At 46.1% G+C, this 22,743-nt stretch overlaps 1 protein-coding gene and 1 long non-coding RNA gene across 2 annotated transcripts in view; one reads left to right on the forward strand and one right to left on the reverse strand.

The window, feature by feature from the left end:
• Positions 1 to 1,518: 1,518 nt before the first annotated feature.
• On the reverse strand, positions 1,519 to 2,967 carry LOC125944888 (uncharacterized). The gene is made up of 2 exons (XR_007466581.1): positions 2,676 to 2,967; positions 1,519 to 1,646 (listed from the first exon to the last, which is right to left on the reverse strand). It is a non-coding gene; the product is annotated as an uncharacterized LOC125944888 (long non-coding RNA).
• Positions 2,968 to 3,905: 938 nt separating this feature from the next.
• Positions 3,906 to 22,743, forward strand: part of LOC119449156 (uncharacterized GMC-type oxidoreductase Mb1310) — a 65,114-nt gene continuing 46,276 nt past the window's right edge. Inside the window, exons 1-3 of the mRNA XM_049666679.1 lie at positions 3,906 to 4,089; positions 7,946 to 8,148; positions 9,492 to 9,678. Of these exons, the coding sequence (XP_049522636.1) occupies positions 3,906 to 4,089; positions 7,946 to 8,148; positions 9,492 to 9,678 (574 nt within the window). The remainder of the gene's footprint in view (positions 4,090 to 7,945; positions 8,149 to 9,491; positions 9,679 to 22,743) is intronic.

Here is a 22,743-nt window from a genome sequence, read left to right on the forward strand (position 1 = left end):
ACAAACATGTAACCAATATAATTGAGGAACGCTTCAATACAGCGTCGAGATTAATACCCGTGCCACACGGGCAAAGTAGAGTGCACTTTGAGCGAGTGTCATTTGAGCGAGTGGGCTAGTGTCATTCGCAGGCTGCCACACGGGAGCGCTTAGTGACACTCGCTGCAGAGTGCACTCGCCGGCGAGTGTGTTCGGCGAACTCACTTCGCGGCGGCCAAGTGTGTAGCCTCGTTAGCAATGCTTAGAAGATACATAAAGTGATATTGAAAGAAGGGTCAGGAGTAATTTTAATAACATCTTTTTAAATTGCCAACGTTACAAGGTAATAAAATGTGCCACACCGCAAAAAAAAAAAAACAAGAACAGCAAAAAAACTCCCGCTCTCGGGCTGTTCACGACCACGCCGGGTAATGACTGCGCAGTTGTTTCGCGGATCGAGTAGTTTTGACTGTTGCTAGTCAAGTTGCCGTCGTTGCTGGCGCTTATATAGGTGGATTGTAAATGTTGATTCTAACAATAATAAACTCTTTTTGTGCACACATTCTTTATTAATAAATATATGCTTTCCCGTCTGACTCCCGGTTGCCATGACCATCAATTTGAAAGAACACTTTTCTTTCTCGTGTAGCAGCGCACCGCCAAAGTGACACTCAGCGCGCTGAAGTGCACTCGCTCGAAGTGCACTTTACTTTGCCCGTGTGGCACGGGTATAACCCACTGCTAAACGCCGGGGCCGCACATCTCAGCTTCGCTGGTTAACCATCTGTACGGAGGGCTTGGACGGTGTTTTTTTTTAAGTAAAAAAGATATGTACGGCATTAGGCCGACTAAGAACAAGAGCTTGGTGGCGCAACCCATCGGCCCGTTTCAAAGGAGCCGCCCATAGCATGCATGAATGCATGCATGCAGACATCCATCCATCTTTCCATCTGCGTGTGCAGTTTATGATAGTGATACGTGTACTTGTTTATCTTTCACCGGTGACCGCTTTTCACCGGCTCGCAATTCTTAAACGTTATCGCTCGGCGAAGGACTGCATCTATCGGAAGTTTCCCGAACGTTATCGATGCATCTATCCGTCGTCTGTTGTCACCGACGCTTATGTAATCAGATTGTATGAGCGACGCGAATTGTCTAGTACTTTCTGGAAAACAGGCGGCCACCAGGGATTATTCTGGAACCTTCGATGACTCATGTATAAAAGCCGACGCGTTTGGCCGCCGATCAGATTTCGACCATAGAGAAAGAAATTCAACAAGAGGGGACACTCCCATAGAGCCCAGCGGCCGAATTGACAGCAGCGCGCCAAACGGTCGGTGTAAATCACTTCCGGTTTCGGTTTTTGGCGCGCGCATTTCGAACGCTAGCTAGCACGCCGGCTGCGTTTTTTTTTTCCCGACCGCGCACGGTCTTCGTGCGGAATCGCTTTATTGTGTGGTAAAAATGATTGCGAACGATCTTGTCAAGTCCCATAAAATCTGTGCCACTTGCAATTTCAGAAAGTAGACACAAGACTCCTTGTGAAATGAGGAAAGATTTATTTTGCTCTATATAAAAGCTCGTTCCGCGCTTTTTGTGCGTTCATCCAACGTTGTGACCCCAGGTAAGCCGTAGTTGCTGTATGAAGCTCCACTGGACGGCATCAGCTGAAAAAAAGTAAATTACAAGCATGTTACATTTACAAGCACGAAACAGCATGTTACAAGCATGTGTCATTTGGTATTTAGATATACTGCGCGTAGAGGCGAAACGTGCGAAAGCTGTGAATGGGCGGCATTACAAACAAGAGCAATTTGCTTTTACATATATGGCGTAAAAAAATACAAGACTCATCCCAAACAGTACCCTAAAATACGAAAACATCTGATTTCCAAGCATTCCCCCATTTCCGGGCATTATTTCCTGCACTTTAGCCGCACAAATACACGGACAACTTCGCGTTTGCAAAACTTGGCCTCAGGCTACGCGACGGTACGATACATACACAGACGGACGCAACAGGCACTCAAAACATGCGGGGGCGCAAAGCCTGTTTTCAGTCCTTTAGAAGACGGTATTTTCGAATTACAAGTTTCTGATATGTTCCTCGGCGTTATCTATCGCGCGTTCTGCCGGCGCCAGCCAGACACTCCCATGTTATCACTCTTGGCAATCGCCTATCGTGTTTTCAAGAGACGTGAGTACCGAAAGAAGGTATATGTTGTTGCGGGGCCACAAAAACGTCACAAACTTGTGTCCCTCCAAGATTCATTACACGCCAAACTAACTTTATAACCACGGCCGAGCTGCTTATTGTTAACGGCGTCACAGCGCGCTGTGCGGCCAGTGTGCTTCAAAAGTGCCCCAGAAAGTAACAAAATTAGTTTTCAGTAATGGCTGGCGTCAGGGAAAGCGGCACAAACTTCTCCTAGCAAGATGCCCTAGACTACGCGCCACGGCCCAGTTAGTTATCGTTAACTGCGACACGGCGCCCTGTGCGGCCAGTGTGCTTCAAAAACCGAAATAAGTTACAATAATCCCCTAGGAAGCGTCGGAAACATGTCTCAGCACGATTCATTAACTCAAATTAACTGCACCAGGATGACCGAGCTGTTTTTCGCTGACTACGTCTTAAGTTTCGGTCCCATGCCGTATAAGCCTAATTGCGTCGTAGACTGTGAAACAAGATTTCTCACCTTGCCGTAGTCCAATAGTGCAGTGGTGTCTTGTGCCAGTGCAGAAGGAACGCAAGAATACGCCGAAAGCCCAATAAACCACGTTACATTAAAAAAAAAAAAAGAGGGGGAGACAGACGGGTCGCCGCGCGCGAGCGCTCAAACGCGCGCGCAGCCGTCCTCGCTGGCTTCGGGAGAGTGTCTGGCGTATGACGCATGCATCTGGCGCATCATTGGCCTGTCGCTAGGTAAGGCAAGGAAAATAAGTGGCAAAGCTTAAGTTCATTTATACGCAAAACGTTTTAGTTTTCGCGGCAAAGAATTTAAAAAATAAATCAATGCCTGTTAACTTAAGTTCAGTTTCTTTTTTTTCGATGCTCGCGGCAGCTAACGTTCGGTGTCAAAAGTATAGCGTGACGTATGGTGACGTGTTTCCTGTTGCCAGTTTTTGCCGAGTGTCCCCTCTTGTTGAATTTCTTTCTCTATGTTTCGACGATCGCCGACTGCGTTCGCCGCTATCGTTGTGCTTCGAGTGTAACTTGCTTTTGTGGACACAGGTTCGCCCAATAAAGAATCAGTTTCGTCATACACACTTTTACGACTGTTTTCCTCACTGTCACTACTACGTGACAATAGTAAGATAGCCACACCTGATTGTTTTTGTAACAATTAAATTAAAAATAAATTGAAGGCGCGGTTCGACGAAGCCGCAGTATATCGTGATCGATCTTTACAGCGACATTATAGTTTCCGCGCTGCTTGGAAGTCAGTAATAAGTAGTTGGCTCCGGTGTCTGCGGAAGCACTGTCACTTCTTGCAATAACAGGGCCACTCGGAGATACGTTTGTACCATCGTGTGTTGTACGCATACGCTTTTTGTGTCTCTCCGTCATGTCATACATCATCCGTGTCATCTGATGCGTACTAAGCGTGTGGACAGGGAAACCTCTTTAGACCGCATCAGCCAGATTCTGTCGTGTGCGCAAGGGCGTAATTAAGTGGGCGTTGCACATTACGCGCACTCATCTGCATAATACGTGTTTGCACCGTTGATGAAACGAAACAACATAGAGCAGCACGTGCCAGCCTTTCCTGCTTTGCAGGAAAGGCTGCAAAGTGTGTCTCGCAAAACAGGACACACGGTCCTGCTTTGCCTGTCGTGACTGAATTATAACATAAAGGCACCATAAAATTCGCGCGCGTTGAGGAGACAAGCACTTTCTGCGCCCAGACACAACGCTCGGCATCGTCATGAGCAGCACCATGAATGCTACAACGTGCTCTCTTTTATCAGCTGGCGTCGTCACACCCCTGAGCGAGCTGAGTCTGATGCTGGCCTTGGTCAACCTGGTAACGCACGTGCCCTTCGACAGCCTCCCCGTGCTCCGAGACTATGAGCTCAGCCATCTCCGGAAGCAATACGACTACGTCATTGGTGAGAAAACTAGGCACACCAATTACTATACATTGCGCTCTACTGCTGAACACGAGGTCGCGCTCGCAATTACTGACTGCAGCAGCGCTATTCCGATAAAGGCATAATTCGAAAATAAATCACCGCGCACTTCGATATACGTGCGCCCTCAAGGTTCTGAACTACAGAAATTTCAGCGCAGTATCCTTCATGCATTCTGTAGTTGAAAATGTGTCGTGCGGCTTGTCATGGATCTTGTATTGACTTTCTTTTGCTGTTTGGACGTCACGTCCCGTCAGCTTACGTCCGAAAACGAGCAGTGAATTATCTAACATGATATTGCGTCACCTCATAACAAACCAGCCTCACATTATGCTAACGACGGCAGACACACACTCTGTCACAAAAGTGTGCGTAACAGAGTTCTCGACGCGTACCGGCTTCCGGGCGCTACTGCTGCTCTCGCAGCCACTCACTCTCAGCAAGACTTTATTCATCCTATAAAATACATCAATGCGGCCTCTTTTTCATGTTGAAAAAAATTTGGGTTGATCGCTCTTTTATAGGAATAGGTAGGACACAAAAGTGAAACGTATCTTCACAGAAGCTTAACAGGACTTGTTGCTGGGCTAGTTGGTTCATCTTATTGCGTAGTGCTAAGACGCAACCAAGGACAGCAACAAAGGATCAGGACAGGAAAGAGCGTCACTTGCAACTAGTTTATTGAAAGCAGACAGGGGTCAAATTTATAGGAGAAGGTGGCTTTAAGCGCACGTACATTTGCGCACATAACTCAAAGTTTGCATCATTATCCAATCATGCAGTGCAGAAACTGGCGTTGAGTGCTGCGTAAAGCCACAGCCGTATCGCTGACACAGATGTAACGTTTCATAGCATTGAAATACGCCTCTATTAATTGTCTCGCCAGGGAATCTTTGCGTTTGCCAAGAATGTGGATATGGAAAAGTCTGCCTCACACGTGCAGGAATCGCAGTGCATAGGGAAATCTGCACTAATCTTATTCTTGATAGACAGCTCGTGTTCCCTTGCCCTATCATTGATGCAACTGCCTGTCTGATCAATATCAACCCTGCCGCAATCAAGCTGAATTTCGACACCACATCGACCGCGCAAGTCACATACAGCCTTGCTTGATTTTTACCACAACGGGTCAACTTCTGCGGGTCTGCGATGCACGGGCACAAGCCAGCAAGCTTCCGTGGAGCCGAAAAAACGATAGGTGCCTTGTACCTATTGTATTCGTGAAAGCCCGCATAAAACACTTTCGTGTTTTCGTGTTAAAAAATCAACTGGACGAGCTCAGAGCACGTGTTCAGTATAGTATGTAATTCTCGGCACGTAATTAGGTGGCAGTGCATTGCTAAGGAATCAGCCACGCCTTGAACGTATGCATCTATGTACTTTACGCTGCCATTGTGCAGATTTGTTTAACACATTAATTTAGACATAACGCAAAGAGGGCAACGTTCTTGCCAGGAACAGGGCTTGGCAGAACAAATGGACCAAATGTCTTAGAAATGGCAACCATATTTGGGATTAGCACCGTATATAATATGCGTTTCTAAATTACCTTGGCTGTTTCAACTCGGCCTGATACGTTCTTGTGAACGTAAACCCTTTCGTCTCTTGATGGTGCGGGTCTGCCGTCTCTGTTAAGGCTGATTCGTACTAGGCCGACACGACACCAATTTTGGCCTGCCGACAGTTCGCGACAGCGTTTTCCATCCTTTAAACCGTTGGCCACAGCGTTTTCCGTCATGTAAAATGCTGTCGCCAACCATCGGCAGCCCAAAATCGGTGTCGTGTCGGCCTAGTATGAATCAGCCTTTAGCCCCCAGACAGCACCGTGACACTTGCCCTCGCAAATTAACGAGCGCTGCGAACGTGCTTGCAAGGAGCGAATATTTCACTATTTCATTTTATCGCGATAACAGTTATACGGCCACTGATAGCGCGTTTGCACCATCCCCATTGCCGTCGGTGCACCGCCGGTGTTGGAGTGCAGGAGGTCATGAAATCGGCTGCCGGTTAGAAGGCGAGTATGCAAGCGTAACCTGCGACGGGCAATCACACGCCCATTCATGTCTTCCCACGCATGCATTGTCGATGTTCATGTGGTCTGCTGGGTTCCTTAGATGTGCGCTGAAATGATAAAGACAGTGGTAACGCTGAGCGTTTGTTTGGAACAAACCAGCGGCATCCCCGTTTCCAACGCTCGTCATGACGCCAAGGTTGAGAACACTAGAGGCTGCAGTCAATGGGCTTTCTTTTTCTTTCATTTGTAATTAAGATACCTCTCTCCATGTGTGTTTTTGGGCACGTGACACCAGACGTGTTCACTTAGTAAGCCAATGTTTTCTGCAACTTGTACTTTCCAGAAAACTATGTGAACCTTACAACATATGTTCTAATACCTTGTTACTGCTGTCAGTGCTACTCCCTTCGGACGAAACCTTTTCAATTACCTTTAGTAGAAACTGTGTTTGCCGTGGTGAGACATATAAGTCTAAGGGTTTCGCACAAAAACACGAGAACTACGATTCATCACTCGAGCTTACTGCGCTTTGCGGCAGGGCCACAGCAATAAAATTCTCAATAAACTGGGCGTGCAGAATTAAAATTTCAAACTCGGCAATATTGACTGGTGTGTTGCAGTTAGGTGATCGCTTTGTTAGCGTCTCGCTTGTATGGACCACCGCACATGAAAATGTACAACACAGCTTGTACATTAACTTGAAGCGTGGGTACTTATATAAAGCCCACAAAAAGGCAGTACTATTGTAGGCAGCCTCACGGCGCCACAGACGGACCAGCAAGTTCCGCGGAAGAGAAGGTTTCCGATTCCTAGCGGCGAATTGCTTGCTGATTTCAAGCAAGGTTTCAACGCGTTTTGCAAGCAAGGTCATCCTTGCCGCTATGAATTATGTAAAGGTGGCTTGTACTCCGAACATCCGAATTGTGCAGGGAGTGTTCGCTGCACGGATGTTCGCTGAAATGCGACCCTCTCTCAAATCAGCTATAACCATTCTGGTGTAAAGGTGCACGAAGTATTGGACCCTCCTGGTAGAGTGCCTCAAACACCCATGCTTGAGCCACTTGTACTCCGTGAGTAATGAACACCGGCAAACAACTGCCCCGAAACGGATGAAGTCTTCTGTACATGTAAAACAGGCCGTGTTTTTTTCCTGAGTTTGGCCAGTACATATATAATATTGTGGTACCCGAAAGTAAGCAAATGTCAAAAATTTTTCAGTGAACACAAGCACTTGAAAAGTGCCCGTAGAATCGTGATATGGCAAACTTAAACTGTATTTCATGGCTATGGCGTTCTGCTGCTGAGCTCGGGATTGCTGGTTCGAATTGTTCTGGGGTGGTCGCGTTTCGATAGGGCTGAAATGCAAAAAAAGCTCATTACTTCGGTGTATGGGCAGATTAAAGTTAATCCGGAGTCTCCCACTACACAGACATGTAAAAACGATGCATAAAATGAATGCATACATATGATATAATTAACAGATGGAAGAATGTTTAGGACAATAATTAAATGCGCTTGACATACCACATGGTAGAGTACCCTCCCAGTGAACCGCGGATGGGCGAGCAAGTTGGACCGCTACACTATAAGCACCCATTCCAGCTCTCCCATTTCGATTGAAAGATCGCGTGCAACCTTGTAACTTCGTATTATAACAATAATTCCTTTCCGACTACCCGTTGAGCCCATCGGCCCCGCCTCAAAGTGAGGCCTTATCTATCCAGGAATGTACTCTAAATCAGACATGTCCGGCCATCTGTGTGGCCAGTTGTTCTACCCCAGTTCCTCTCCTTGCGAGTGTGTGAAACTGCCTCCCCGCAGTGGGCGGTGGATCTGCGGGCTGCGTGATCGCGAACCGGCTCTCAGCAGACCCAAGCGTCACGGTGCTTCTACTTGAGGCCGGAGGACTGGAGACCGCAACGCGGCAAATCCCGCTGGTAGCACCCTTCAACATCAGAGGCCACGACGACTGGGATTACTGGAGCACACCGCAGAAGAACGGTGTCTTCTCTTACCGAGACCAGGTAGGGCGGACATCAGCAAGCGCGGAACGCCGATTCCAACATGTTGAATATCCAGAGGGGTCAGTGCGCAGCGCAGGGTGTCCGACGCATATGCAGGAAACACTACAGCATACGTGAGTCAGTGCCAGGTATAGAGTAGACTCGGTCTGGTAGGTGCTCAGTGCTAGGTGCTGATGGGCAGTCAGGTATGTAGACACGCTGTGCCTTGTCTAGTGAGCGTGGTTGTCCCAATTTCTTGACTTTCTCTCTACGTCTAAAACTTAGCCTAATAATAGACCAGTGTTCTCGTACAAAGCTTTTGGGTGGATGTTAAGAAAGCCTATCTGCTAAATTTTACACTTTATAGCCCTTAATTATGGTGTCTCTCATAGCTCTTATGTTGTTTAGAACATGAACCAGAGCCGCGTGTGCACCCGTGCTAGAAGGAAGACGCGGCTAATTAAACTGCGAGACACTTGTCTCAAAACGACACATTTACTAGTTTATCATGTTCCTGACATGTACTGTGCGTGGGATGCGCCCTGTTCTCATCAATTCGCATGTAGTATTCGTTATCTGGGGTAGCATTCTCTGCGCACCATCATGAAAGCCTTTCCAGTTTTAATCAAGCAGCGTGTCTCTGTAAACCACAGGAATCCCCAGGCTATCCAAAACACTGTGGTTGGAAAACGATTTTGTTCGTTCTCACAAGTTATACGTAGTGTTTCCACCATTAGAGATGCGTGCTACCTGAAGCTCCTGACGTCATTCGTGTAACCCCCCTCCCCACAAAAAAAGAAAAGAAGCGAATATAAAACGCAAAGTTGTCCGCAGAAAATTTACAAGAGCGTAAGCATCTGGTTACCTGGTAGGTGACGGTAAGATGCCGCGCCGCAGCAATTTCGAAAATATTATTCTTCACACCTCCCGCAACCTCTGTGTTATATTGTATCCCTTCATGTATCCCTGCCGTTTACTGCCCTGTGTTGGTCACGTTGATGTACCAGTAGCAGATGCTAGGCAGTTATATTGTTATGGGCAATAATTTGGTTTTTTTCCCTCCATCCACTAATGAAACGGTGAATTGCTACCTCACGAAGACGCGTAGTATATGCACCTTGCTTGCGTTTGTCAACGCTCAAAACTGCGGTATATGAGTGAGACCAACAGTGTGACCAGCGCCGTGTGCAAGAGAAAGTTTTTACTTCGGAAGTCATTTTAGCAATATTACGGTGGAAAGTGTAGGTTTGTATCTTATACCCCACGCGGCAATACTACAATAATGGCATACCCACAATCCACCTCTGCGAGGTTCTCTACAATGGCCTCTTCAACCTTATGCCATCATCTACGCATATGTGCAGCGGCTCTCTCTCTCACGCGGCAAGGTGCTCGGCGGCAGCAGCGTTCTGAACTACATGTACTACACCCGGGGCCATCCGCGCGACTTCGATCGATGGGCGAACAAGTACGGAGCGAAAGGCTGGGCCTACGAGGACGTCCTGCCGCACTTCAAGGCCATCGAGGACTTCCGCGCGCAAACGCCAGACGGTGAGTAATCCCAATCGCTGGCAGATTCCAATCACTCCTTCATTCGAAAGGAACGCAGTGGTGCTCTGTAATATCACTTGGTTTCTGTGCCTATTGCGCTTAAAACGAAACGAGTTAAGGTTTGATGGGTGTCGCGGGCTGATGCTCAATAGGGGCTGAGAAGGGTTAGATCGAGAGCCGCTCTTATTGGCTCTATTCAAATACGAGTAAAAAAACGCACATAAATAAAAACAATTTCAAAAACAACTGAAACTGCCGCAAATTTCTCACATTTGAGAGAGAAAGTTATGTTACACCTTGGTATACATCTTGTTCGTATTTTGTGTCGGTTATGCATGGCATCAGTGTACTTATTTAATTTTTCATCTTCTCATTTATTTCTTGATTACCCGCCGTGGTTGCTGAGTGGCTAGGGTGTTGGGCTGCTAAGCACGAGGTCGCGGGATCGAATCCCGGCCACGGCGGCCGCATTTCGATGAGGGCGAAATGAGAAAACACCGGTGTACTTAGATTTAAGTGCACGTTAAGGAACTCCAGGTCGTCCAGGTTTCCCGGAGTAGGGGTCAGTGCGCACATTATGAGGCACTACGGCCTGCTTCTGCACTAATTTCCTTATCAATAGAATGGAATTCATTGGTAAATAAAACGCAACATTCTGACGATGCTAGATATCAGATAATTTATTTAACGCATGTATTTTTTACGTGTCATAAATTGGTAAATAAAAAAATTTTTGACCAACTCTGAAAAATACGCCACAATGTTTATACCGAACATGCTATATAAAAGAACTGCAGCGGACATAAAGATGGTTGTATGTTTTAGTTTCCCATTTTTCTTTTAATTGCCTGTGGCAGATAGCACAATTCTAGCCCTTGAGCTATATTACTCGATGAGGCAGCCATTACTTCTACGAGAAATTAAAATGCTGTATTGAATAATTAACCCATTTACAATAATTAGCATGCTAATTAGTTAATTTTCGGCACATATTTCAAACTTGACCATGCACCAAGTGAGTTTGCAAGGCGTATCCACTTGGAACGAATTCTGAGGATAGGACCGGTTTCGAGATATGCGCCGTCAAAGTTGCGATTAAAATGTACACCCTTGCAATTTTTATTGCGACAGCAATTACATGGACACTCCAGGCACATTCATACCGTCACTGTCGTCCTCGTCATCGTCGTCGCCGTGAGGTTCCGTAACAAGCCCACGGTCGATAAAATCGTCGCCGCGCGCCGTACGCTGTATGTGCGAGTGAAAGCGTGCGACGGTGAGCCGGCAATTGCGGCTCGCGCACGCAGGGGCGGCAAGCCGGAAGGAACCGCGCAGGATTCCCGTCGCGCACAATTCTCCTGGAGGGAGGGTAGCGAGGTGGGGATAAAACCCCTCAAACTTCGTAAAGTAGCGACACGCTTTGAAGAATGCCGCCTCCACATGGCGCGCCCTGTCCGAGCCCGACGCCGCGTCACTATTGGCCTAATGGCATCACGTGGGCCCTCGCGCCGGCTTCATTTGGAGTCTCCATCGCCATTTTCGCTTGAGAAGCGCCTACCGAGTGGCGAGGAGCGCATGTTGGCGCCAGTTGCTCTTCCATGTTGTTTTAGTTTGCGAACGCCTTGAACTAAGTTTTGCGGCAAGTGCGACGCCGTTTCACAGGCATTTTCCGTCACTGTAACCTGCTGCGCCTTCTGATGCCAAAATAGATTCAGCAAAGGCAAGAAGCTTACTCGTTTTGTGCGCCAAGAGGCTTGAATTCGCGCTGCGTGTGAAAACGTGATTACCGATCTTCTAAGATTCAGCACAGTTCTATCGACAACGTTTGAGGCTCGAGCATGAAAACTCCTCTTAGGAAAGCAAACTCTCTGCCTTTTGTGTTTACTTACTAGCCTTCTTTAGAGCGAATAGCTTTGTTTGCATCTTTTGTTCGTGTTCGTCGTTGGTGGTCGTGCGGTGGATTTGCGATACAATGGCACGGATGAAAAGCGTGCGTGCTATCCCGAAACCGAGTTACGTGGTGCGTTCGTCGCCGAACGACAGCATCATATGTTTTTGAGACGTACACTTTTAGCCAAGTCCTGGCTAGAATCCACGCGCGCAGGCAGGAAATCAGATCAAATTACGGCCGCTGATATACCGTTCGCTAAGCAGCTCCATAGGCGGCCCCCCAGACACAGCGGCCCATTTTCAAGCGGCTCAAGTTTAGGCGGCCCAATTCCAAGCAGCCTTCAGAATAGGCGTGAGCAAAGCTATGCAGGATTTTAAGTCAAATTTTTCCTGGCTATTTGCGGCCTACCACAGGCGTGACTGCTCTGAAGGTGGCCTTATGCGTATGCGTCCCGAACGCCACTTGCGGGAAAAAAAAAGGAAATTTACACTTTATCCGCAATTATCGCTGCAAGTTTCGCAATCAGGAGTCACATAGCCTAATTAGAAACACATTCATCAGGGCAAATTACACACTCATGAAGATTTAACAACACCGTATTGCACATCACGTGGAATCGAACCCGCGTACACACGCATTTGTACAATCCGAAAGCACACATCCTAATGATTACACCACAGCGCCACCACGCTCAGGGTGTTCTTTTACGGGGATATATAGCTACCAAATGTATTTCAAGAATCGGCGGCGGTGGGTGGCGTTTCTCTGCAGTGCTGTGCTGTTGAGTATCGGAATATGTGTGCGTTTGCATCATTTGTGTTCCTTGCTGCTGGAACGTGTACATGTTTATCTTTCACCGGTTACCGCTTTTCACCGGCTAACAAATGTTAAACGTTATCGCTAGGCACAGGACGCGCCTGCACGTATATCGGAAGTTTCTCGAACGTTATCGATGCTTCTATCCGTTGTCTGTTATCACCGACGCTCATGTAATCTGATTGTATGAGCGACGCGAATTGTCTAGTAATTTCTGGAAGACACGCGGGCACCAGGGATTACTCTGGAACCTTCGATCACTCATTTATAAAAGCCGACGCGTTTCGCCGCTGATCAGATTTCGACGATCGCCGACTGTGTTCACCGCTTTCGTTGTGCTACGAGTGTAGCTTGCTTTTTTGGGCACAGGTTCGCCCAATAAACAATCAGTTTCGTCATACACAGTTTTACGACTGTTTTCTTCACCGCCACAACTACGTGACACTACGACTAACGATCGAAGGAAGACAACGTCGACGACTTAGACGACAACGTGCGAACTATTCTTCACGGCTTGTCGTCACCGCTGGAAAATAACAGATGTGCCGTTCTGCTCACGATCGAGTGCTTTTCCAATCCATGTATTATATCTTCTCCGGAAATACGCGGATATAAAGTATAGAGCCAACCATCCACGTATGTGAATTTAATTCGAGTGTGTACTTGTGAGGATTTTTTTATTTTTTCCGCCAGTTCCATTCGTATATGTTCAACTGCGACGCCGGTACCAGTGTCACGAAGCCATTTCGACGTGCCTCACACTATACCATGTATGCGTTCTCTTCAAGTGCATTGGTTTACAGTTTGGTTCATTCCGCTGTAAGCTGTTGTCCTGAATTAGCAGCGGGTCGTTAGCATTTTGGAGCGCATGCATTCCAGCAATTGGAGACTGCGTATGCCGATAGCCGCGTCACATGCATCGGCACGCATGTTTAAATTACTAATGTGTCCACTTGTTGTGCGTGCACTGCTTGTGTACTGTGGCACCGCTCGCTCTAAGGCCATCCGCACTCATGCGTGTGTGCAACATACATGCACAGGATGGACTTGCCGGCTAGTTGGATGAGCTGTGAAAGAAGTAATAGCGCAAAACAAGGACGACGAAAAAACATGAACCACACCACAAAGCGCTGGTGTGGTTCATGCTTTTTCGTCGTCCTTCTGTTTGCGCTGTTTCTTCTTCCGCGATACATGCACACCACAGCAAGGTGCACGTAAGTTTCGGGGCATGGGGGGGGGGGTTAACTTCCTTTTCCCCGTTTCCTCTCAGTGCCAATGGCACAGTGCATTGCCCCGATTTGTGCACGTTTCGTCATCTGTTTCTCACAGAAAATGTTCCAGAAACACCCACCAAAACCAGGCACATTTGTAAAGCTTAACTAGGCAAGACGAAGCTCCATAGAAAAAAAAGTGGTATTGAAGGCTTTCAGTATTTTTCTTTACTCCAAAATGGTTGCACTCTCGTAGCTTCCATGTACAGATAGTGCAGTGTTAGTTAAAAAGCACGAATTTCTGAATTTCTTGCCAAAATAAGCTTGTGAAATTATTTAGGTGCTAGAATCCTGGGTTTGTAGCAATCTTTGAAAACCCTTTATTTCTAAAATGCCATTTTCAAGGCATTGAAGGCCCTTGAATTTTTAAAGTAAAGTCCTTAAATTTGTACACTTGACTAGACTTAGCAGACATTTCCAAGCATTTTTTAAATTTCTGTGACACACTCTCGTGCGTCACAGAGAATTTGTCTGTGGAGCTAATAGAAGGAACGTGAAATCCTTAAACCTGAAATACAAAGGAGCTGCGTATACAAGTTTTAGACGCATGGAACCAGTACCTAGTGTACATGGAGAAACAGAAGAAGCAAAAAGCTCAACAGGAGAGGCATTCGAAGAGAAGCCGTGTTGAAGAGTAAATCGAGAGCTACAGACACAATAAAAAGAAACTAGAAATGACTATTGCTTACTTGATGGTGAAAAGTTGAGCCAAGAAATGACATCACATACACTATCAAATCAAACAGTATTCAAAAACTGCAAATGTTGCATTAATTGTGCTATTTCAGAAAAACGTCAACCACTTTCTTGAAATGCCTCCTTGTGTGTGCGTTAGGGATGGGCGGTGAAAGGCAAATTAACAGTTTCAAATGTTTGAAATCAGTGAAATGCTATTTGTTTTTTTTTGTTTACATTATAATTAACGATGTTGTTGTTGAACACTTGAAGTCAAGTTATTGCCTGTCCAAGCTACTAAACACACGCATGAGGTCCTTGAAGCTAATATGTTGGGGCCCCGAAAGTACTTGAAAACCCTTGAATTTTTTCCTTCAATATTACTACGAACCCTGTAGAACAACTGTCATGGAGTAGAAAGCTTGGCTGAGCAGGGACTTATACGCAGAGCACAGGAAGACTAGAAATGCAGTAGTAGGCATGGAGAGCCCTGAAATAAAAGTGCCACATCTGCTCGTCTGCCTTATGTTTCTGCAGTGACTGTCACATTTTTAATACAAGTGCGCTTTCTGTTTTACTCCCATATATGCAACATTACCAACTCCAGTGTGGGGCAGTCCTTCAGCCAGTGCAGAAATCTTTCTGTACATCCCAGTCAGCTCTGTCATTCGTCCAGCATTGTATTACAAGATTTGTTAAAGTGGTTTAGCAGAATATGAGCAGTATACTCTTAAATTAGCTGTTTATTTGTATGCACACGTTCAGGTCCTCGGTTTGGTTGCGTGAAAAATTGCCATACCTCAATTGACACAAGAAACAATTTTATCACAGCTTAATAAAATCCAAACAGTAATAATCATCACAACAATATAATGACATGCATTTATTTTGGTACGTATACAGCCCATGTCTTGGCACTGTATAAATTCAACTATACATGACAAGTACTGTCTCCTGACCACTATTATTCACAGGTGTAAAACGATCACAGTAATTGTTCAACAAAAATCACAATGATTAGTGACATACACTTTGTAACTGCTTTACATGAGCACAATGTACACAAATGGTCCCTGTGTACCTACACATGATTACACAGTGCCACCTGAGTTCTATTACTCACAGGTGTAAAACCAACAAAGCAGTTCTTTAAAAAATATCACAGCGCTTAGTGACGTACATGTTGCAACTCCGTTGTAAAAGCATAATACAAACACGGGAACACACAGAACACTTGCAGTGGGCCTACATGTAAATACCACCGCCTCAGTACTAATTCAAAAGTGTAAAACCAACCAAGCAGTTCTTTGAAGAATATCACAGTGCTTAGTTACATACATTCTGTAACTGGCTTATATAAGCTTTATACAAACATGAGAACATACACGAAGCTAGCGGTGCACCTACATAGAAGTGCGGCCATCTGGGCACCATTATTTGCACGTGTAAGCTCAAAAGAACAGGTCGTTATAGTGACACACATTTTGTAACTGCCTTATATAAACATAGTACAAACACGTGAATGCAAAAAAAACCTTGCTCTGTGCCTACACAAAGAGACCAACACAACAGGTAAACACCACTTTGAAGACACATGTGACTGTGGCAAAGCACAGTGCTGTGCCAGTTGAAACTGCCATCCAGAAAAGTATTGAGCAATGCTTAAACCACACGCAATAAAGTGCTGAGATTTTGTGTCTAACGTACCTATTTTAATTCAAATTTCTTTATTATAGGGCTCTCTTCCAGATAAGGCATCTGATCAAACTGACCTGATTTTACACCTGCTACATGCATACAATGCACTCAGATATAAGTAACTGGTAATAATAATTATAAAAGGTGTTTAGAAACTTGATAGTGTGATGAAGATGTATGACTACAAAAGTGGTGTCTCCCTCGCACTTGTTAAAGAGAAATAAGTACGAAACTTGTTCTTTTTCACTTTTTGCATTAATGAACGTCCGGAAACCTCAAACCCCACAAAAAATACTGCTGTGTTAATAGTGTTATGAATAATTTTTGTGAAAGCTTTTTGCAGACAAGTTGTGGTCTCGTTTCTGGAGGTTGAGCTGTATCATGCAGAATAACATGGAAAGTGGTCACATGGAGTGGTCGCAGGATATGCATCGGGTGATACAAAATATCTTTTGTCAACAAAAAAAAGGAAATGAGGTCAGCCCTGATTCTCCGTTGATCCCAAATTCTTTGGAAAGCTGCTTCCTATTTGAAACTGATGCTATTTGTTTCAGTTCCTCCATTTGCAACTTGATTTCACTCTCCGATCTCAGGTTACACACTCCATGTCGAACATGTTGCACATAACTATATGACGGTTCAAGGCAAGTTCAACAGGATTGAAATGCAGTCGGGCCAAAAGATTCTTTAAACCTGCTAAGGAGTGGGCAGCTAAAGAATGTCCTGTAACGGTCATCACAGCACCAAACAACCTTTCACGGCCTCTGTCTGTATCAAAGATGATTCCTTGGTTGGCTCTTAACACTTGAATGAAATCTTCAAAAAAATTTAACTGGACATTATGCTTCTTCAGGTCAGCTGTGTGACCGACCCGCATCAAAAAGATGCTAGACAGTTTAGAACGCTGAGAAGGTGGCAGGTTTAATATTGTTAAATAAAATACACTGAGCTTGCCCAATTTGCCTCTTTTGGTACCCATCGGGTTAACAAGTTCTATGTCATCATAATACAGGTTGAAAAGAACAACATTTTCTTGTGTATGTTAAAAATGGGATGCGAATGAACCCTTGTTCTATCCCAGAAGTCACGAAGTACAGAGTCAGTCTGCATTCTGCAGGGCTTACTTACATAGTCAACAATGTTTGGGTGCCTTAGCACATTTTGAAGGAGGTTTGCTAACTTTACAACATAAGTATTTACATTCCCTGTGAGCTTGACCAGAGTTGGCGGCATATTGATACCCAAATTTCGATAGTGTAGCTTTCTCAGGCGGTCACTTTTCATTTGCTCAATATCAATGCTTCAGCTGCATCAAACATCTTTTCTACCTCTTCACCAACAACATCAACAACAATCTTATGACACCTGTGCTGTCCTTCTAGTCGGCTACAATGACCAGTTAATCTAGCAACCACACTGACAGTCTCTCTACTATCTTCTAATGGGGGAGAGGTGTGTCCCACGATGCGTTCCACATTGTTGTCGCTATGTGGGCTGGTCGGGGAGGCAACAACTGTAATAGGTTTGAATACTGTGTTATACATGCTTATACTGTGTTATAACACCAAACATAGTCTTGCTCTCGCTGCACAAGAACACTGGCTCGCAGTCGTGGTGAAAAGCTTCCGTATGTTGAGCAGATGAGGTGTATGCACTACAAAAAAGTCACAGTGGTAGCACACATGTTGCCCTACCAGGCCTGGTTCGGTTCCTTCTGACACTACTGCTGATACTGACGTGCTGCTGCTTGCCTCGTACACTGTTGCAGCTGCAGTAGACACGGCAGTCTCTGTATCTATTGCAGCCGTGTCATCGGTCATGGTAACTTAAGGTGGTATCGGGCTCACTTCTGCAACAGAGATGTCGTTTGCCCCTTGAGGGCACTCATCATCAGGGCCAATAATTTCGTAGGCATTGTCTCCGGCATCGAAGGACCAATAAGAACAGGCTGAATTAATAAACATAGCTCTCAAAAATACGGACATCAAAACCTAATCACAACCTTTGCACATCAGTGACCAGGCTTAATGAATAATACTTGCAGCAGGAGTTACACAATGGTGTGTGTTCATTACAGTAAAGCCTCATCAGAAGAGATACTCAAAGGGCACGGGAAACATGTATCTTGAAACCAATATTTTAAAAACAATGAGGAGCTAAACTAAATCACTTTATTATGCATCATCACTAAAGTATGTTTAGATATATCTGAAGGAATAATTGCTCAGGGTGGCTTAAACGGCCCCTAAACCACCTCTCGATATTTCTGAAACATTTCAAGTAAACACACGCATTGAAATCAGAACGCCGTCACGATCAACAATGCCAAACGCGGGGGCAGTGCTATGCACCGCGGGAGCGCCACAAAATGAAGAAAACCACCCCGTGCGCCTCTCCGGACTTTTCCTGCACCCCCCCCCCCCCAGTTCGTCCTGACGTCACCGAGGCTGTCTCTAATGACTGTCACCGGTTTCTGGTGCTGTGGATTGGTCGAACGACTGTGTACGACTGCCAGCAAGGTCTGCAAGCAAAACACGCGCTCCCTCTTCCTTGTCGCATTGCTCGCCGTGCCATTGTGGGCAGCCAGTGGGGACAAAGAACAGAAACACCGACAGAAGGGTCTCCCGATGAGGCTCTTTAACACAGCCAGTCAGCATACGATTCCACTATATTGGCGAGGTCATTAGCAGCACCCCTAGCAGGACGACAGGCCGGCACGGCAGCAACAGAGCGCATTGGCGATGGCCTGTCACATTACATTTGGAGGTGTACTGGGCGAGGAAAAGTCGATACCGTAGCACATATATTGTGCGCTATGTATTTACGAAATCTGTCCGCTTCGTTGCAGTTTTACTAGGGAATACTTTAACATTTGATCGCGTGTCTGCATTGGTTGGCGCGAACATTCAATTTTTCGTTCAGTGTGGTGATACGTTGCTAATCATGGGGGTGTTCAGGTGTGTGAGTTGAATGTTCAACAAAAAAACGTTCATTGGAGACTTGTATCGATTGCTAAGACGATTTCGACGGCGAAAGCTTCAATGTGTTGACGTCACTTCATTTGCGATTGTTTGCTTATGTAGGTTAATCAATTGAATAACTACTATTTGGTCGTAATTCGGTTTATTGTTTTCTTACTTCATGTTACGGAGTCTTTTATTGATCCGAATTAGTATGTAACTGCTCCTTCAAACTCTCAATTAGTCTTAATTTGGCGTGACCATGCTGCAGTCTTAACACGGAGCCTCGAGTTGATGTTAAGTAGTCTCTATTACTGTTCGCAACCCTTCATTACTTTTAATTTATCGTAATTATTCTTGGTTACTTAGTAATTCATTTTAGCACGCTTCAATGAAGGTGTCGTATGATGTCCGTTTTATGGTCTTGTTAATTGCCCTAATTACATTTATTAGTATTTGGGACTCTTTAATAACTCTTAATTACATTTAGCTACTGGGTGCTTAATTCACTTTCACATGGTTTATTGAACGGTAGAGGTGTAGTATGCCGCTTTCTGATTTTTGCTACTGCAAGTGTTGTCCACGATGGTCACATGCCGCGACTAATGAGCCAGTTAAGCGTTTCGCTTTAAAAGGCGCCGATGCCCAGTAACGCGCACGCACAGCAAAGCTTATGCTCCATCGGGTGCATACGCGCGCACACAGCGTTTTAGAGACCGCATCCGCACAGCCCCCCTGTGACAACGCCAAACGGCACCCAACGATATTCCTTTGGAGGAAGGCAACACCTATTTAGATGCACCGGGGAGCGAGACGAGCTTGCTAGGGAGACCGCGCATGCCCTGGCACTACTTTTTCACCTGCGCGCTCCGCCGGCGAAAGGCCACCGGTCCGGCGTTCCAAGTTCTTTTGTGGGCACCTGTACGTCGTCTTTCGCGTGAGCTTTAAAATGTGCGAACGTTACGATGCGGCGGTGGAGCACTCGCAACGCAAACGTACAATCGCCCGCTCGTTCACTGGCTGGTTTAGTCACCGTTCGTTTAGTAGTTCGCACGCTCCTTTAGTCATTCGCCTGCTTGTTCGTTCAACTATTAGTTCGTACTGCCACAGTGTCTCTGAGACGTGCACTTGCTGTAGGGCAAATACTGGTGCGTTCGTGCCCTCTGCCAGCCTTTGAGCATAGAGAAAGAAATTCAACAAGAGGGGACACTCGACAAAAACTGGCAACAGGAAACACGTCACCATACGTCACGCACTACTTTTGACACCGAACGTTGGCTGCCGCGAGCATCGAAAAAAAAGAAAGTGAACTTAAGGTAACAGGCATTGATTTATTTTTTTAATTTTTGCCGCAAAAACTAAAACGTTTTGCGTATACATGAACTTAAGCTTTGCGGCTTATTTTCCTTGCCTTACCTAGCCATAGGTCAATGACGCGCCAGATACATGCGTCATCCGCCAGACACTCCCCCGAAGCCAGCGAGTGCGGCCGCGCGCGCGTTTGAGCGCTCGCCCGCGGCGACCCGTCTGTCCCCCTTTTTTTAAAAGTAGCCTGGTTTCGTGGGCTCCCGGCGTATTCTTGCGTTCCTTCTGCACTGGGACAAGACACCACTGCACTATTGGACTACGGCAAGGTGAGAAATCTTGTTTCACAGTCTACGACGCAATTAGGCTTACGGCACGGGATAGAGACTTAAGACGCAGTTAGCGAAAAACAGCTCGGCCATCCTGGCGCAGTTAATTTGAGTAAATGAATCGTGCTGAGACATGTTTCCGACGCTTCCTAGAGGGTTATGGTAACTTATTTCGGTTTTTGAGCCAGACTGGCCGCACAGGGCGCCGTGTCACAGTTAGCGAGAACTCGGCCGTGGTGCGTAGTCTAGTGCATCTTGCTAGGAGAAGTTTGTGCCGCTTTCTCTGACGCCAGACATTACTGAAAAGTAATTTCGTTACTTTCTGGGGTACTTTTAGGTACGCTGGCCGCACAGCGCGCTGTGACGCAGTTAGCGATAAGCAGCTCGGCCGTGGTGATAAAGTTAGTTAGGCGTGTAATGAATCTTATAGAGGGACAAGTTCGTGACGTTTTTTTTTTTTTTTTTTGTGGCCCCGCAACAACATATACCTTCTTTCGGTACTCACGCCCGTTGAAAACGCGATGGGCGATTGCCAAGAGTGATAACATGGGGTGTGCTGCTGGCGCCGGCAGAACGCGCGAAGGATAACGCCGACGAACATATCAGAAACTTGTAATTCGAAAATTCCGTCCTCTAAAGGACTGAAAAAAGGCATTGCACCCACGCATTTGTCTTGAGTGCCTGTTGCGTCCGTCTCTATGTATGTAACGTACCGTCGCGTCGCCCGGGCCAAGTTTTGGAAAGGCGAAGTCGCCCGTGTATTTGTGCTGCCAAAGTGCAGGGAATAATGCCCGAAAATAGGGCAACGCTTGGAAATCAGATTTTTTCATATTTTATGGTATTGTTTGGGATGAGTCAGGTATTTTCTACGCCATGTATGTAAAAGGGAATTGCTTTTGTTTGTAATGCCGCCAATTCACCGCTTTCGCACGTTTCGTCTCTACACGCAGTATTCCTATGTCTAAATACCAAAATGACACATTCTTGTAACATGCTGTTACGTGCTTGTAAATGTAACATGCTTGTAATTTACTTTTTTCAGCTGGTGCCGTCCGGTGGAGCTTCGTACAGGAACTACTGACTTACCTGTTGGGGTCACAACGTTGGATGAACGCACACAAAGCGCGGAACGAGCTTTTACATAGACCAAAATAAATATATTTCCTCATTGAACAAAAGGTCTTGCGTCTACTTTGTGAAATTTCACATGGCACAGATTCGATGGGACTTTATGAGATCGTTCGCAATCATTTTTACTAAATAGTAAACCGATTCTGCACGAAGAGCAAAAAGAAAAAAAGGGAGCGGGGGGGGGGGGGGGGGGGGCGCAGCCGGCGTGCTAGCTTGCGTTCAAAATACGCGCGCCCAAAACCGAAACCAGAAGTGATTGACGCCGACCGCTCGGCACGCTGCAGTCAATTCGGCCGCTGGGCCCTATGGGAGTGTCCCCTCTTGTTGAATTCCTTTCTCTATGCCCCTCCACCTAAAAACCCTGAAACTTCGAAAATTAATGACACTCTCCTCCTCCACCTTCACTCCTCCTCGTTCCTGCTCGCTTTCGCGCTCCTATTGCACGTATAGCAATGCGGCGCGCTTTAAGCGTTCGCGTTGGCGTTCCAAGCTCCGAGTAACTTCGTGTAAAGCATATGATTTCTATAGCGAGGGTTATATTTATACAAATTCAGTGACGCAGCTTTTTGTTCTTATTCTAATAACTATTTCTTTAAATATTTTCGAACGAGCGCTAACGCCGTACTATAACGATTCCCAATGTATCGCGTGAGCTACATTTGGCAAGCGCGTGTCGCAAGAGCTCCCTGCGAATGGTTCAACAAGAGGGGACACTCCCATAGGGCGAAATTCGGCCGCTGGGCCCTATGGGAGTGTCCCCTCTTGTTGAATTCCTTTCTCTATGCTTTGAGCGTCATAGCTGATACGCGCCACGAATTCAAGTGGTAGGGACGGCCAAGGTTGAAGACTGGGCGTGATGACACACGACAGAGCGCGACAAGCGCTCTGTCGTGTGTGTTTCTCATCTGTGTCGCTCGTCTAAAATGTTGCGCATTCCAACCTCTAGAGGTAGGGGGACGCGCGGAATTTAGGTTGCGGAGGTTGGCTGG

Source organism: Dermacentor silvarum, chromosome 4, assembly GCF_013339745.2.
Source record: "Dermacentor silvarum isolate Dsil-2018 chromosome 4, BIME_Dsil_1.4, whole genome shotgun sequence".
Taxonomy (NCBI): Eukaryota; Metazoa; Arthropoda; class Arachnida; order Ixodida; family Ixodidae; genus Dermacentor; species Dermacentor silvarum.